The sequence below is a fragment of the Chiroxiphia lanceolata genome, chromosome 13, assembly GCF_009829145.1.
Source record: "Chiroxiphia lanceolata isolate bChiLan1 chromosome 13, bChiLan1.pri, whole genome shotgun sequence".
Taxonomy (NCBI): Eukaryota; Metazoa; Chordata; class Aves; order Passeriformes; family Pipridae; genus Chiroxiphia; species Chiroxiphia lanceolata.
Genome location: NC_045649.1, coordinates 7,644,314 through 7,659,931, shown reverse-complemented (window position 1 = coordinate 7,659,931; position 15,618 = coordinate 7,644,314). Strand labels below are relative to the sequence as shown.

The 15,618-nt window shown below is 42.2% G+C and overlaps 1 protein-coding gene across 4 annotated transcripts in view; it reads right to left on the bottom strand.

Moving 5' to 3' along the window:
- Positions 1-15,618, bottom strand: part of BANP (BTG3 associated nuclear protein) — a 123,702-nt gene that overhangs the window by 71,505 nt on the left and 36,579 nt on the right. For all 4 annotated transcript variants that reach the window (XM_032701012.1, XM_032701010.1, XM_032701013.1 and 1 more), the window contains one exon: positions 9,962-10,201. In XM_032701012.1, coding sequence (XP_032556903.1) covers positions 9,962-10,201 — 240 coding nt within the window. The remainder of the gene's footprint in view (positions 1-9,961; positions 10,202-15,618) is intronic.

Here is a 15,618-nt window from a genome sequence, read left to right as displayed (position 1 = left end):
GTTGCTCTGGTCATGCAAGAAATAACAACCAGCTGCCAATTACCAGAATATCGAACAGCTAATTTAATTGTCTTGGAATGCTTTGGGTTGGAAGGGATCTCAAAGCCCATCCAGTCCCACCCGCTGCCATGGGCAGGGTCACCTTCCACTATCCCAGGTTGCTCCAAGCACCATCCAACCTGGTCTTGGACACTTCCAGGGATGGGGCAGCCACAGCTTCCCTGTGCCCTGTGCCAGGGCTCACCATCCTGACAGGGAAGAGTTCCTTCCCAATATCCCATCTAAACCTCCTCTCCTTCAGCTAAAAGCCAATTTTACTAAAAGTTACTTTGTCTGATTAATTAATATTTATTAATATTTATTTACCATATTTGTCTGAATATTTAATTTTTAACATATCACAGAACCAGAGGAAACACGAAAATTAAAATTATTTAAAATGCCCTTCTTCTTCACATTAGATGAACCCTACCAGAGGTTTCAAAAATAAAAGATTAAAATTAATTAGGATCTAGAATCTCCAAATGCCACTGAGGAATCTTGTTCCAAAGCAGAAAAGCTCCTACACTCAGACACACTTCACACTTCTCTGAAAAAGTAGTCAGGCTGTTTTTACCTGTTTTACAACAAGCAGAACCTGTTCTATTCTGCCTTATGGTGAGAGCCATAAGCATTCAAATATTGCCATCTAGTGGGCTGTCAAATTCCCACTCTGGCAAGAACGGGCGGATTTTTATCCATTCCCGTGTTTGCTCATTCCCAAGTCCCTCCCGGCTCCTGCCAAGTGCTATGAAAGGTCAAGGAGCTGCAGGACCAGAGAAGGGCTGTGGAATGGGACTGAGTGAATTAATTAATCACTGTAGAAATAATTAATCACTGCAGAAATGGAATATTTGTGATGTTCCTGGTGCACCCTTGGGTGGAAGCTCCACAGATCTCTGATGCTGACAGACTATCAACAGCTGCATAAACAGAACTATTATCAGAAATCAATCAACCAACCCCACAAGAAAATAATTCTGAAATCAGAGGGTTTATAATCTGAAAAGAGAAAAGTCTTCCTGTCATCTCCTACAGCCTTGCTACAGGTCACAAGTTTCATGAGAGTTCCTCCACTATGCTGACACCGGACAAAGGACATTTGCTTATAGTTTTTTCCCCCATTTTTAAAAAAATGTCCCACATTTGCTTCTATTTTTTCCCCATCTTTAAAAAATGTCCAACATTTCTTTCTGTTTTTCTCCCCCATTTTTAAAAAAGATGTTGCTTGTCCTAAAAATCATCTTGCAAAAATCCAAACACCCGGCAAATAAAAGGAGATACCTTGGAAAGAGAAGATCTGTGTTTCATTTCCTCCTCAAATACTCATGGAACATTCGGGTCCCAGGATGAAAGCAGAGCTCTGCACTCCTTACAGCTGGAGCTGGACAGCTGGAAATGGCAGGGGCACAATTCCATATGGGCTGCACAGGTATTTTCATCCAAAAAGGCTTTTCTCAAAGATCAGGACCTAACAACTCTGACACTTGTTTGACTTATTCAGCCATTAATGATCTCCTTCCAGATAAAACACCTAATGAGCTCGTGAGAACCATTATTTTCCTTCTGCATAATTAAAATGCCCTCACAGGATCTCAAACTTGGAGCCTTCAGTTAAATTTACCTCTTAGTTTTGCACATTTAAAATGTCAGAACAGTCATTTGTGATCACAGTCAGCTTTTCCTTGCTACAGTCTTGATATTTCTTTTCTTCACTGGGAGAAATCCCACAAGATTGTCTCTGTGCTTTGCAACGGGACACAGTTCAGTGTAGGATGTGATCATTGCCAAAGGATCAACTGCCTGCTTGGAATCAGAGCCTGTTGCTCCAAACAAATGGAATCACCTCAATCGAGGCAATAAATAAATGTTTCTGATTTTAGGGAGCTGCTGCCAATAACCACATATAACAAATAAGCACATATAACAACAACCACACGTAACATGGGGGTTGACAGGCACAGTTTTACAGAGAAGTTGATTAATCAGCTGTTTGTGTTTCATGGAGCAGCACAGTGTGCTGTGAGAGGAGCAGAGCCCATAGAAAAGGGGGGTGTTGTTCCCACCACCCCTTCCCGAGCCGGCCCGTTACATAAGCGCTGCCTCGGGAGCCCATCTGGATGGCAAAGGGGCTGCCAAGAAAAACTCCCTGGTGGATCAACAATGCACATCTCCCCCCTTCCCAAGGAGCTCGTGGCTCTGGGAAGGACTGGCTGGGCAGAAACCCCAATGACATTGAGGGCGGCCGGAGGCACCTCCTCCATCGGCTTTTTAACCCTTGGGAGATGGAGAAAGGAAAGTTCAAAGTCAGGAAAGTCTGTGACTTTCTGGAATTCAGTTCGGGAGGCTCTGTGAGCTCCCCGCTCTCCCTGCAGGCAGCAATGCCTTTTCCAGATGAATATACAGAAGTTTTGTGTAGATCAATCCGTGGTTGGTGGCTGAGCTGCTTTTCCTCTCCAAATGTCAGGGATCAAACACTTTCTTAGACTCTTCGTGTCTTCTAAAACCACACTGTAAAAGCTCAATTTGGTCGTTTATAGGCTTTCAATAGTAAATAATTCTTGTTTGGAGCCCGCTGGAAGTTCAGTAGGAGATTTTATTTATGCCAGGACTGAGCCTGAGTGACACTGAGTAACCAGCAGCCTCCTCTCCACGTGGTGACAGTAAGGCACACCCTGCATCCATCTGAATTAGGCCCTAAAGGGACACCACCAGTGCACACTGGAGAAACTACTCTGCAGACAGTCATAACACTGGAGCAGTTCCATATGAGGAGGAATGAGCCCAAAGAAAACAGTGATTAATACAAGGGTGATACAAAGAGCTCTCTGTTCCACTTGTAACTTCAGAGCTCTGATGGATCTGCAGTGCTGATAAAGATGATCCTTGGACATCACACTCAATACATTGATCATAAACAGTCCAATGCCTCTCACAGGGTTTGGGTTCTCAGACCAGGATTGTTAATATGTGAATATCTAATGATGTCTGAAATCCACACAAGACTCCCTTGATTGTCCTCAGAAAAAAACAGCTTTTGTTCAACTGAGTTACAACAGTTGTAGCAATAACTTTCCCAATGAGCACATCTTCCAGTTGCCCAACTGGCTGGCTTTTTTCCTCACACACTCCTGAAGCAGCATTTAAAGTCACTCAGAAAGCTACTTTCATGCTCCCAGACTGTTTTTAGCTGCCTCTGCAGGAGTGAAGACCTGCACACTGCAGCACGTACTTGAACTAAGTTTGGCCAAAGCGGGAAAGTATCAAAGGATGGAACAACTGTGGGAAGAGGTGGTCCAAGTGACCTCATGCATTCATTTTCTATTTTCTGCAGAGCCTGCAAACTCAGCAGTGCCTGACAGCACATCACACACGATCAAATCACACACATCACAGTTGGGACTGACAGCAGTTGCTACATCCAAGAGTGGAAAATGTAATTCCTCGCTTGTATAACACAAGAACAACAAGAGAAGTGGGAGAAGGAGAGAGAAACCACACCATTGATTTTATTTCCCAAAAGTCGCTGCCTTTATTTCAGTTTACAAACAGTAACTGGCCAGGAAAGTAATTGAAATAAACAGAAGTGCCCAGGAAAGAAGGAAACACGAGGCAGTGCTAAATTCCAGCCCATAGGAAGTGCCAGCAGTGATGCCACTTCTGAGAACTGTGGTGCTGAGATAAACTCAATGGGTTCTCCCATTATCTTCCTGCCCAACCTCAAAAGAGGTTATCACTGCCCTCCATGTGGCAGCATTTAATTGATTCACAAAGCAGCAGCTATTTGGAACTGAAGCCAGACTTTTGCAGCTCTGAGAAGACAACGTGTGCTAAAGGAGCAGCTCTGCTGCAGCACACAGCCCTTCCCCAGGGTGCTGGAGCAACAGGAGTTAAGGATTTTCAGAGAGGAGAAAATGCTTTCTGTCACTTCTTTCTTTTTGAAGATGGGCTGAACTCCCTGACTTTGCTTCTCACTCTCCGGAGTATGAGATAGTCAAACTCTCCCCCCTCTCTCCCCAAATTCTGTCCCTAAGAACACACACCACCTATGGACTTCACAAGGAACCAAACACAGCTTTTTGGACATTGCCAGCTGGAGGAGGCCCTCTTAGTGAGACTCAGAGCAGAGGTTTTGACCAGGAGGACCTTCTTGCCCTCCCCATCTGGCACAGGCACAATGCTGCAGAACTGGGCACGTTCTTGTCTGCTGGTGCTCAACCCTCCACACTGAAGTGACATCTGTCCCCCCCTCAGCCGTGACCTGGCAGCTGAGGAGAAACATGCTACAGCACCTGAGCTGAGCACCTGGGCCAGTGGAAGTGTCCCTGTCCATGGTAAGGGGTGGAACCAGATGAGCTTTAAGGTCCCTCCCAACATAACCATTCCAGGACTCCGTGATAACACCACAGGAACAGGCTGAAGTAAATAATTACTTCCCAAGAACTACAGTCCGTGGGATTCATCACCAGGAGAAGAAATGTTGGCAAAAAGGATTTCCAGGGACCACAAGATGAGCTCATCCACCAGACAGAAACCACATAACTCCTGTTCAGGCTACTACAGCTTGGAAGGTTAACTAATATCCTATAGAATGAAGAAAGAGATCAGAGATCCTCAGCAAATCATTAGTTTGAGCACTGCCACTATCCCATAGCCCATTCTCTTCCCCCCCGACCTCCAGATTATCCAGAGCTATGACTGATTCCCAAGTTAGCTGTCATCCCCCATCAAGGGGATGGACTGAAATGACAATTAACAACAATCCAAATTACAGAAATCCATCAATTTCTAGTGCTGATGAAAGATTAAATTAGAGATAGGATAAAATGCCAATTTGGATAATTTTCCTGGAGCTCTCCAACAGTCTCCTGATGGAATTCAAGGTCTGGATGCACAACTACAATTGCTGATATTTCAGAATTGTAGCATCTTGGTGTAATACTGGTAAACTACTGTATGTTGCTATGTATCTAAAAGTCAGTGATTAGAACGATATTCAGAAATGAGACACAAAGAGCCCAAAATTATAAACAGGAAATGAAAGGAAGACAGAGAAAATGCAAAAAAAGTGTAAAAGGTTAGGAAGGAAATAAGGATATAAAAGAAAAAAGGGTGTAGTTAATAAAAATACAGTAATAAAAAGGTTTTTTTAATTAGAAAGCTAAAAAAAATAAAAATACTAAATATATTCTGTATTTATAGGGCATATCTTCAGTAACTGAAATGTTTGTTTATAGTATATGAAGGGAGACTACAAGAAAGATGGAGAGAGACTATTTACAAGGGCCTGGAGTGACAGGACAAGTTGGGAATGGCTTCAAACTGCCAGAGGGTAGGGTTAGATGGGATATTGGGGAAGAAACTCTTCCCTGTGAGGGTGGTGAGGCCCTGGCACAGGTTGCCCAGAGAAGCTGTGGCTGCCCCATCCCTGGAGGTGTCCAAGGCCAGGTTGGACAGGGCTTGGAGCAACCTGGGGTAGTGGAAGGTGTCCCTGCCCATGGCAGGGAGTGGAAGGAGATGATCTTTAAGGTCCCTTCCAACCCAATTCCATGATTCCATGAAAACAATTCTATAAAACAACAACAGTCTGGAGGATCTCATAAAACAAACCCACTGGTGAGAAACACCAGAGCCAACAGTTCCTCTCTGAGAACTCACTGCTCTTTCTCCAATATTTAAGTAATAATACTTAAGACAGACAGAAATGGGGTATATTTGTTGTTTATCCTGCATGGCTATTAAAGATCAACATCTTCATTCCAAAGAAGAAGCTGGAGCAGCAGTGACTGACCACACATTTTACTGGACACCAGTGACCAGCTGCTTAAACTGGCCCAACCTGCCTTATGTTTGGGGCTGTGTGCAATAATATATATATATATATAAATATCTTATCTAAGCGACATAAATTACCCAGCCAAATATGTTTCCTATTAAGCAAATGTGTGTGGGCTGCTGTTGTGTCAGTTTGTGTGGAGCAGCACCAGTGTTTAATTCCATTTGGCCTCTGTTGAGGACACAACTTCTCTCACAGTGGATTAACATCTCTTACAACTAATCCACTAGGAAAGTGGTCCCATCCTGACTGGAAAAAATATTACACAGAACAGAAACACTGAGCTTTGATCACCAATTTCTTTCTATCCTATATTTTTAATTATGTCTTAAAAAGTGAAAATGTGCCAATTCAAGCAGAATATACATCATTTACAGTTAAAAATCAGACTTTATCATTAGGTATTCTTAGATAACACTTTATTCCTATGGCATTTAGATGACAGGGATGGATTCTGGATGAGATAAATGTTAACTCATGAAGGAAAATGGTGAAAATTCACTCTACACGGTAATTTTGGAAGCAGATGGGAAAATTCAACACAACAGGACAACTTTCAGCACAGTTTCCTACCCTCTGCAGCACTGGGGGGTTTGGGTGGGGTACTTATGGTTTTGAGTTGTTTTTTCTCAGTGACAATCATGTCCCTGCCATGAGAGTTATTTCAACATAAATAGTTCCCTGAGCAAGAGATGCTTTATGGAGCCAGAGGATTTCTGGGGTCCCAAAACACAACTGAACTCAGGGCACAGTCTCCCCTTAATGCAATTAGTGATCAATTAACCAAAACTGACAAATGAGGGAAAAAATGATTGGTGAGAGTGTGCAAAAACCCACGTGCAGAGCAAGAGGATTGCACAGAAATGACACACTAACAACGTTATACACACTAATATATATATAAACATATAGATTATACATATAAAATATATGTGTGTATATAATATTTACATATAAAATATGTAAATATAAAAATATACATTATATATATAACTAATGTTATTTTGTTTTCATTTAATTAGATTAATGTGAAGAAGAAGAACCACTGATAGATTTTCTTTTCCGAACTTCAGAAATCCCCTCTCAATTTTTGCCAATGACATGTAAAATCATTCTTTGTATTATCGAGTTTCTTATAAATTAGTTATAAACTAACCCTGTATTTTCTGTTGTGCAAAGAAAATTACAACTGAGGATGTTCTAGTATCAGATTTCACCAGAAAATGTCTCCATTTTTAGTAGGGCTGAAGTAATGAGCTATTTAATGACATATATTGTGTTTAAGTCATTTTGGTTTTGTGCCCAAAAACTCTCTCTTTTACCACAGCCACCCCACAGGCAAATTCATCCCACAAGTGAAAATTTATCCTTCCAAAGATAAACTTTCCTCTCTCTTGTGGTGAACTTTGTGCAGTGGATCAAGAATTTTTAATAAACACACATCTCTTCATTTTCTATACTTTTTGCACATTATACAAAATATCTGCTCTATTAAACGCAGATTTGCTTGGTGTTTTTCTTATAGAAAAAAAGGATGGAATATCTTTCCACTGACAAACTGCAAGAAAAATAAAATCCTTTCTATTGGCCTGAGCTCCTCCAGCTGTGACTGGCAAGGGTGAGGCTGATGACATTGGATTTTTCATTTATGTTTAAATTAATGCATCGAAGTCTCACCAGAGCAGAATCAAACCACATTGTTGGGACAAGCACCTGAGGTAGAGCTGCACTCAAATTTTGGTCAGCTTTATGGAACAACAGTTCCCTGATAAAAAGCAGCTGGTGTGTGGAGAGGTGAGGGGGATGTGGGACAGCTCTTCCCAGGAACCCCCTGGCAAAGATGAGGGATGAAATCATGGCACAGATGAACTCACCAGGAGTTCTGCCACCAAACTGAGCATGGGCACAACCTCCCCTGGAAAGCTGGGACTCATCCACAGCCATGAACAGACCACTGAAATCCAACCTCACTTCCACTTAATTACTCCCAGTGATGACAAATTAAGTTATTCTGTGGAATCATCATTTCTGGACCACTGTTGCTACTGTTAAATTTGCTGCTTCATCAAGTTAACATGAGTTTTCTTCATTTGCTGCCACAGGATTCTTTGTTATGGTGGTAGCAAATCTCAAGAACCATTAACATTTTGGTACCCAAACTAGTAAACTCTGGTCAGACCCACACAGGAGGAATTTTCTCCACAGGATATCCACAGTCCTTTGTTTCTTATGGACTGGTTCCCAAAATAAAGCAACACACTGATCAACATGAAGAAGAAATAAAGGTGTTTTTCAGACACTTGGATCTCAAACCCTCTAAACCGTGCTCATGATGTACTGCTCCTACATCTGTACCATTCCAGACCTTTTCCAGCTGCAGGAACCACTTCCATAATCCAGTTTCTTCATGGTCAGAATGCCTCACAGAAATGACATAATCCCCAGCTGGAGCACTTGGTCACATGGGCACATTCCTTCCCCTTGCTCACATCTTCAAAAATCTGATTTTCCTACACAACCAATTCCAAACTGACTTGTGTGATTTGTGCTCAAGGATTAAAGTGATGGGAAAAGGGCTGCCTGGGACTTGCTTTAGCACTGGAGAAAGATCCATTTCTTCATGTCCCCAAAAACTACTGTCAACAAAAATCCAAGTTTTAAAAACACACTAGAAAAGCATCATTTACTTTGATGAGATCAATAGACAAAAAGGGTTTGGAGATCAGAACTAAATTATTATATCTCTTAAAAATACATATTTAACATATCTGCAGAAGAAGCCTGAAGTCTTCTCCTTCAGGTAAGTAATGAGACAAAACTTGGCCTAACACAGTCATCTGAGGGGGTTAGTTTTGGGAATCAGTTTGCCCAAAATAGCCAGAAAATCACTAGAAACAACAGCAGGTCAACAGGACTGTGTTTCCTCAGCTCAGTGTAAGCAAAGCACAGCAGTGGCATCATCAAACTCTCCACATTTCCTTCCCTGTAACTATCCCACACATTGTCCCAAGAGAAGCATAAAAACATCCAATTCTTGCAGCACCATTCCAAACAGGCTCTCTCTGGCCATGTTTTTAAGCCTTCACTGGAATTTTAAACTAGCAATTCCATACAAAACTCTCTAGTATAACAAATTATTCCAACTTCAGGTGACCAACAGAAAATGTGACTACAAAGAATCTTTTAACTACAAGATCTATTGGTTTATCAGAATCCAGTTCAAGGATCATCCAGTCCAACTCCTGGCCCTGCACAGGACAGCCCAAAATCCCACCATGTGCTGAGAGTGTTGACCAAATGCTCCTTGAGCTCTGGCAGCCTTGGGGCCGTGACCACTCCCCTGGGGAGCCTGGTCAGTGCCCCACCACCCTCTGGGGGAAGAACCTTTTCCCATTTTCCTGGAACTATATTGCAGAGAACAGACTTGGCTGACCTCAGTGTATTCACCAAGTCATCCTCTGCTACAAGTCATGCACATCCAGACCCTTCTTCACTTATACAACCAGTGGCTGTGCCTACCACATTCTATATAAAACCATGCTTGATTCCTTCTAAATTAACAAAAACTGTGCCTTCAATACAAATAATATCTGTTCATTACTCCATAATAGCTTAAATAATCAAAAGATTCCTGCACACTGGAACAGAAACAAGTCCATCAGCATCATGTGAGTCCCTGCTATGAATCCACGGATTTTATGATACTGAGATTGCAAATTTCTTCCATCACAATCACAGCAAATATTTGGAAATAACACACAGCAATAGGAAGTAAAAAACTAAGATTCAAGACCATCCTGCTTTGAGCACTTGAAATTTGTGTCATTTGCTTTATTTTTTTGTTCCACTATCTGAAAAAGGAATGTTTCTACCATATTTGCTGTGCTCACAGATGGCAGTTCTGAAAAAATCCGAATTCAGAATTCAACACTGGGGAATCTGCGGTGAACACGTACAACAAACTTAATTAAACCAGCCCATTGGGATTCCTTCATAAGCAAAACCCACCAAAACTTGCAACACCCACACACGCCCCGCTCTCACAAAACCCGATTTGCGTTTCGGAATTCCCAGCGCAACACTCACAGCGAATCCCGTAAATCATGAGCGGGTCCAGCTGCTTCTTGCCGTGCTTGCCCTGGCCCGAGAGGTTGGAGATGGCCTGGATCTCGCGGTGGAACAGGTAGTCCAGCAGGGTCAGGGCCATCTTCTCGGCCGTGCGGCAGTTGGTGCTGATGTGCAGCATGTCCGCGGGCGTGATGGGGCAGCGCACCCGCATCTCGGGGTTGTTCTCGTCCCCCAGCCACGTCCCGTTGGGATAATCCTCTACAAACACAGAGCAGACACATTCTGTTGGTATACTGAGATTGTGTGAACAATTTCCCCTGCATTTCCATGAGTATTGCCTTGGCATATTTGGGTGCGAAGAGTAAAATTAGCTGTGCAGTTAAAATGGCTGCGGGAGCTGAAGTTAGAATAAAAAAGGCTTTTTGCCAAGGTCAAGGAGGAGTTTTTGGCAGGTGAAGAAGTTTTCTCATCTCCTATGGCCACCTGCTGTGATCCAATTAGCACCGGACAACAAAGTATGTTTTCCTTATGTATCCAATCTTCTGTGAACAAGAAACACAGGTCTCAGTGTCATAAGCAGTATATAAGGTGTCTTTCTTCTAATAAAGCGGACATTTTGCCGACCATAATGGCCTGTGAGCATCTGTCCATACCCCTCCATCAACAACATTCTGGTTGTGCCACCAGTCAGGTTCAACTTACAGCCAACGTTTCCTATCGTGACCTCTCCCAATTTTCCTCCCAATCTCCATAAACTTTCAAATTTAAGCAGGAAAAGAGGCTCATGGGATCTGCTACTGATAAAAATTAGTCTCAAATTCAGACCATTGGCGACCAAAATCATTGCCATTCACATTCTGGCCTTGCCAGGATCTGGTGCAGTTAGTCCAGATGTCCAACTCACTCTCAGATGCCTTTTAAAGTGTCTCACATCAGAGAAAACACTCCAGTCACAGTGTTCTCATGCAGCCTTAGTCATCCCCTAAAAATGAAGATTACTGCAATGCCACATTATTCTGAAAGCACAGCTCATTTCAAGCAGCCAACAGCTTTGAACCACATTTTCCCCCCAAAAAAAATCAGATAAAAAGGAGTCTAAGCAGGATAATAAATTTAAGAAATTACAATCAATAGTGAATTTGTTTAATCACTTGAAAGGAGTATCTCAAGCAATGACAATCATTTAGAATGTAGCCAGAGATCCCCAAAAAAATTTCAGTCTTTCTTCAAATTTACTGGCTACATTATTTTCTAAACAACCAGTTTACTAAGGAAAAGGCCCAGCATAAAGATAATGAATCAATCACTAATCATCTGCCAAGTGACTCTTCCTTTCTATTCAAGTGTAAGCTCATTAGGAGCAGAGCTATACCCACCAACACATACATTCTATATATTAAGAAGCTTTTTCATTTCTGTTCCTGCTTGTCAGTTTGGGAGAAAAAAAAAAGGAACACTAAGAATTAAATTGATTAAATAAAATTAATTAAATTCAAAGGAATACTATGCTCTCACTTAAAATTAATCTGTGCAGACAATGCCAAAAGTTAGTGGATTCAAGACTAACCAGAAACTAGAACAGAGCCCAGGATCAATTCCTGCTCAAGTGGAGGATGGAACACAGGACCGAGGATGAGACTCATTCCAGACAAAACCAAAAATTCCAGTAGAATTCTTGACAGTGATAATAGAAATGGACAGAAAAACATCCCAGTAGTACTTCAGTGTTCACTGACAGGGACCATTTGGATTTGATTTCGATGTTTACTCAACTCTGTGCAGTAAAACAAGGCTTCCTGGCTCAGGGGTCACTCAGCCCTTCCATACCAGAGGGTTACAGTAATTTATTGTGAATAAGCCATTCAGTTATATGACTGATCTTGCATTAAGTGACTTTAAAGGAGAACTTGGTGGTATGTACAGTCACAAATTCCTGGGACCCACAACCCCTTGTCACTAAACAGGGTGACAGAGCTCACAGCGACCAGTGCCTCCTTTTCACACTGAGCAGGACCCTGAGCAGCATCTGTATTTCCAAATCCTGGCCTGGGCTAAGTGGCCTGAGCTTTATCAGACCACAGGCCAAAAGCAGTAAATAAAATATAACATAAAAGCAACTCAAACACTAAAAGCTGCTTTTCCAACATGACCTCTGGGTTGAGTCACAGCACATGTCAGGGGCAGGTTTATTGCAATGAAAAATGACAGGATGGAGCAAACGTTGGATTGTGTAACACTGAGATATCACTGGGACAGCAGATTATCAGCTGCAAGACAATCAAGGAATCCTAAAATGGTTTGGGTTGGAAGGCACATTAAAGATTATCCTGCACCTTTCACTATCCCAGGTTGCTCCAAGCCCTGCCCAACCTGGCCTTGGACACTTCCAGGGATGAAGCAGCCACAGCTTCTCTGGGCAACCTGTGCCAGGGCCTCACCACCCTCACAGCCAAGAATTTCTCCCCAGTATCTAATAATTGGTAAGGAAAAATATTTTTTACTGATGCATGTAGCAACTAATCTCTCAAACTTTTGTCTGCTGAAATCAGAACTTATATATATATATATATTTCATTTCCACCTTCCTTTTCACCCTGAGCATGTAACAGGGTACACTGGCTGATTTCTGCTCCCAGAACCAGGTGCCATCCAAAAAATAAGGTGGTTGGGATGAATTCCAGCTTGTTTTGAATGCCACTGTGTCTGGGCTCACCACAAGTCTGGTTAACATTATCAGGGAAAACAACAGGCTGTTCCTGAAGATAAATTGCCTGGTTTCTAAAAATTTGGGCAGAGCTGGCAAAGCAAAAACATCTCCGGATAAATGTGTATGTTTTTCAAAGACATTCTAGGAAGCCTGAATAAATTATTCTCATCCTATCACAAACTTATTTCCTTACCAGTTGACAGGATTGCTATGGGATATAGGAGCTATTCCTCCTTATGGAACACCTTTTGCCTGCAGACTTGCTTAACAAACCCTGTTAACCTACGTGAACCAAAGATTTTTTTCAATTTGCAAAATAATCTCTTTTTTCTACTGGCACTGAGTCCAGAACATACTGTTTTTACCACATGCAACTGTTCTTTTATTGCTCACAGGCTGGAAAAAAAGACACTATCTTGTTATTCTGACCTATGACCACAATCCCCCCATTAAATTATCTCTTGCATTTTCCTCCTGCTTGAAAAGTTTCGACAGAAAGGGAATTTATTTTACAATCATCTTGCATTAAGCAGGACTTGCATGACTGGAGTTAACCATGAATCTACTGTCTCACTGCAGGGCACAAAAGCTGAATTATTCTTTATTATATATAAAAATCATGCCTACCAGGCTGCCAACACATCTGGCACTTTGCAGGGAGCAAACACAAGACTGGCACATAAAATCTGGTGAAAAGAGAAAATGCAGTGCCACTTCTAAGCGAGGCAGAAACACTCTAAGCCCTGGTGTGTGTGAGGGAGATGGAATGAATAAGGGAAGAGAAAAGAGATTGGGAGTTGGATGTAAATTCCCTCTGAACAATTAAGTACATGAACACCTTAATAACTGCACTATTTGAAGTTCCTACACTCAAACATCCTTTAATGCTTTTGGAATGGTTCTTTATTTGTATTATCAGGTTTGTGTGTGATATCTAGAGAGAATCTGGATGAGTTGAATTATTTAGTACATCCACTGGAATATCCACACACTGACTGAGCTCTGCACAAGTACACTCAGCTGCTTCTACTCCTTAAAGACTTCCAAAAAATCAATAACTGGGAGCTGAGAGGAAAAGCACATTCAAAGAACACACTCTTCTTAAAATTTACACACTCACCTGGAACTCAGTTAATCACCTTTCTTATTTTGCCCTAAAGCATTTTTCTTTCCCTAATTAATTAAGAACTTCTTTCCATGAGAGTGGCAGAGCACTGAACAGCTGCTCAGGGAGGGTGTGGAGCCTCCCTCTCTAGAGACATTCCAAATCCACCTGGACGTGTTCCTTTGTCACCTGCTCCAGGTGACCCTGCCTTGGCAGGGGTTGGACTGGACGATCACCAGAGGTCCCTTCCAACCCCAACTATTGTGAGATTCAGTGAATTTTCCTAATGACCTCCCTGCATTTTGAGTGCTACATGGAAAGCTACTTCCTTAACTTCTTTCACACCAAATATTGTATCATCACAGAAGTGGCTCCTGATCATTTTTACTTCCAGTGCAAAGCCCTGGCAGTTCAAGCTGGTTCCCTCTCTGCACTCAGAACCTCATTGTCAGGACACACTAACTTCTAGTTCCTCCTCAGTGGTTTTTTTAAGATCAGGAAATTTCCCCTTATCTCCATTCAACTGAAGTCAGAACTAATTCACTTTTCAAGGCTATTTTTGAATCTCTTTTCCTGTACTAAGTCCATTCTTTTCTCTCCCAACACCGCTGACCATCCCGGTGCTTGGGCAGGGACGTTCTGGGGCTGCCACGCAAACAAGGATTTCTGTGGGAATAGGAGGAGCCCTTTTGAGGTCTGCAGCAAGAAAACCCCTGTCAAGAGAACACAAACCAGACAGGAGTTGCTGAGGCTTTCAGGCTCCCTCTGGACGTGTTCTCCCACCCAGGGAGATGAGAAACATCGAGCTGTTCCTCACGTTTTTCCATCAGGATACACTCCCCTGCTTTGACATGTGAGCCTGGAAGCAAAGCCAGGCTCTGCTCTCTCTCTGGGAGCTGTCAGTCATTCCTTTAAAACAAGGGAAAACAAAAGAAGACACCTGCCCACACAAGCACTTGAATTAACATGTTCCACTACTCCAGTATTGTGTTTATTTTACTATCCAGGCTGGGTGCAGAGCTGGCAGTGGCAGCAAACCACTGGTAGGTACAGAAAGGCAGAAAGATGAATTAATCTTTGAAAAATTTTTTAAAAATCCCAGATCCTAACCTACAAAAATAAACTTCCATTTCTAGAGAAATTAAATAGCATTTTGGCCGATGTATAGAAGATTCAACATCATCATGTGGGGGGGTTGAAACGAGATGAGCTTCAAGGTCCCTTCCAACCCAAACCATTCCATGATTCTGTGATCTTTTTAAATAAGCTTCTGTCAATTAGCCCCTGCAAGAGTTCACAGGGGCAGTGATTAATTGCCAGAGACTATAGAGCACTGACTTTATTAATTAGCAATCATTAAATCTATGAAAGGGAGTGACAGCTGGGCTGGAGATTAACCTACAAATCCAGCAATGGGGTTTAAAGCTGTGCTAAAAGAAAGGTTAAAGAGCTCATTTGGATTTTGCCCACTTTTTCTTGTTTCTTGCCTCTTCGTTACATTTAACTTTACACACTGGCCCATGTTAATGCCAAACATAACCGTGACAGGCACCTGGAAGAAACCATCATTCATTTGTTGGCTCCCAATAACTGAAAACATCAGACCAATTCAGGTTCTATCATTTTCTTTGGCTTTAACAAGACACTGCAGCTCCTGAAGTCCCATCAGTGCCTTCACCCCAGCTCTAAAATATTGGTTTAGGATACAAATGGTTCCCTTTTGCTCTGATATGGTTCATTCTTCCAGTATCTGGTCATGAGGGGCTTGGCAGGAAAGGGCTGCAAATGCTCATCCAACATGTGAGATCTGATCTTGCCATGAACTGGAAAATCCTTTGGATAAATAAGTCTGGGCCACATACA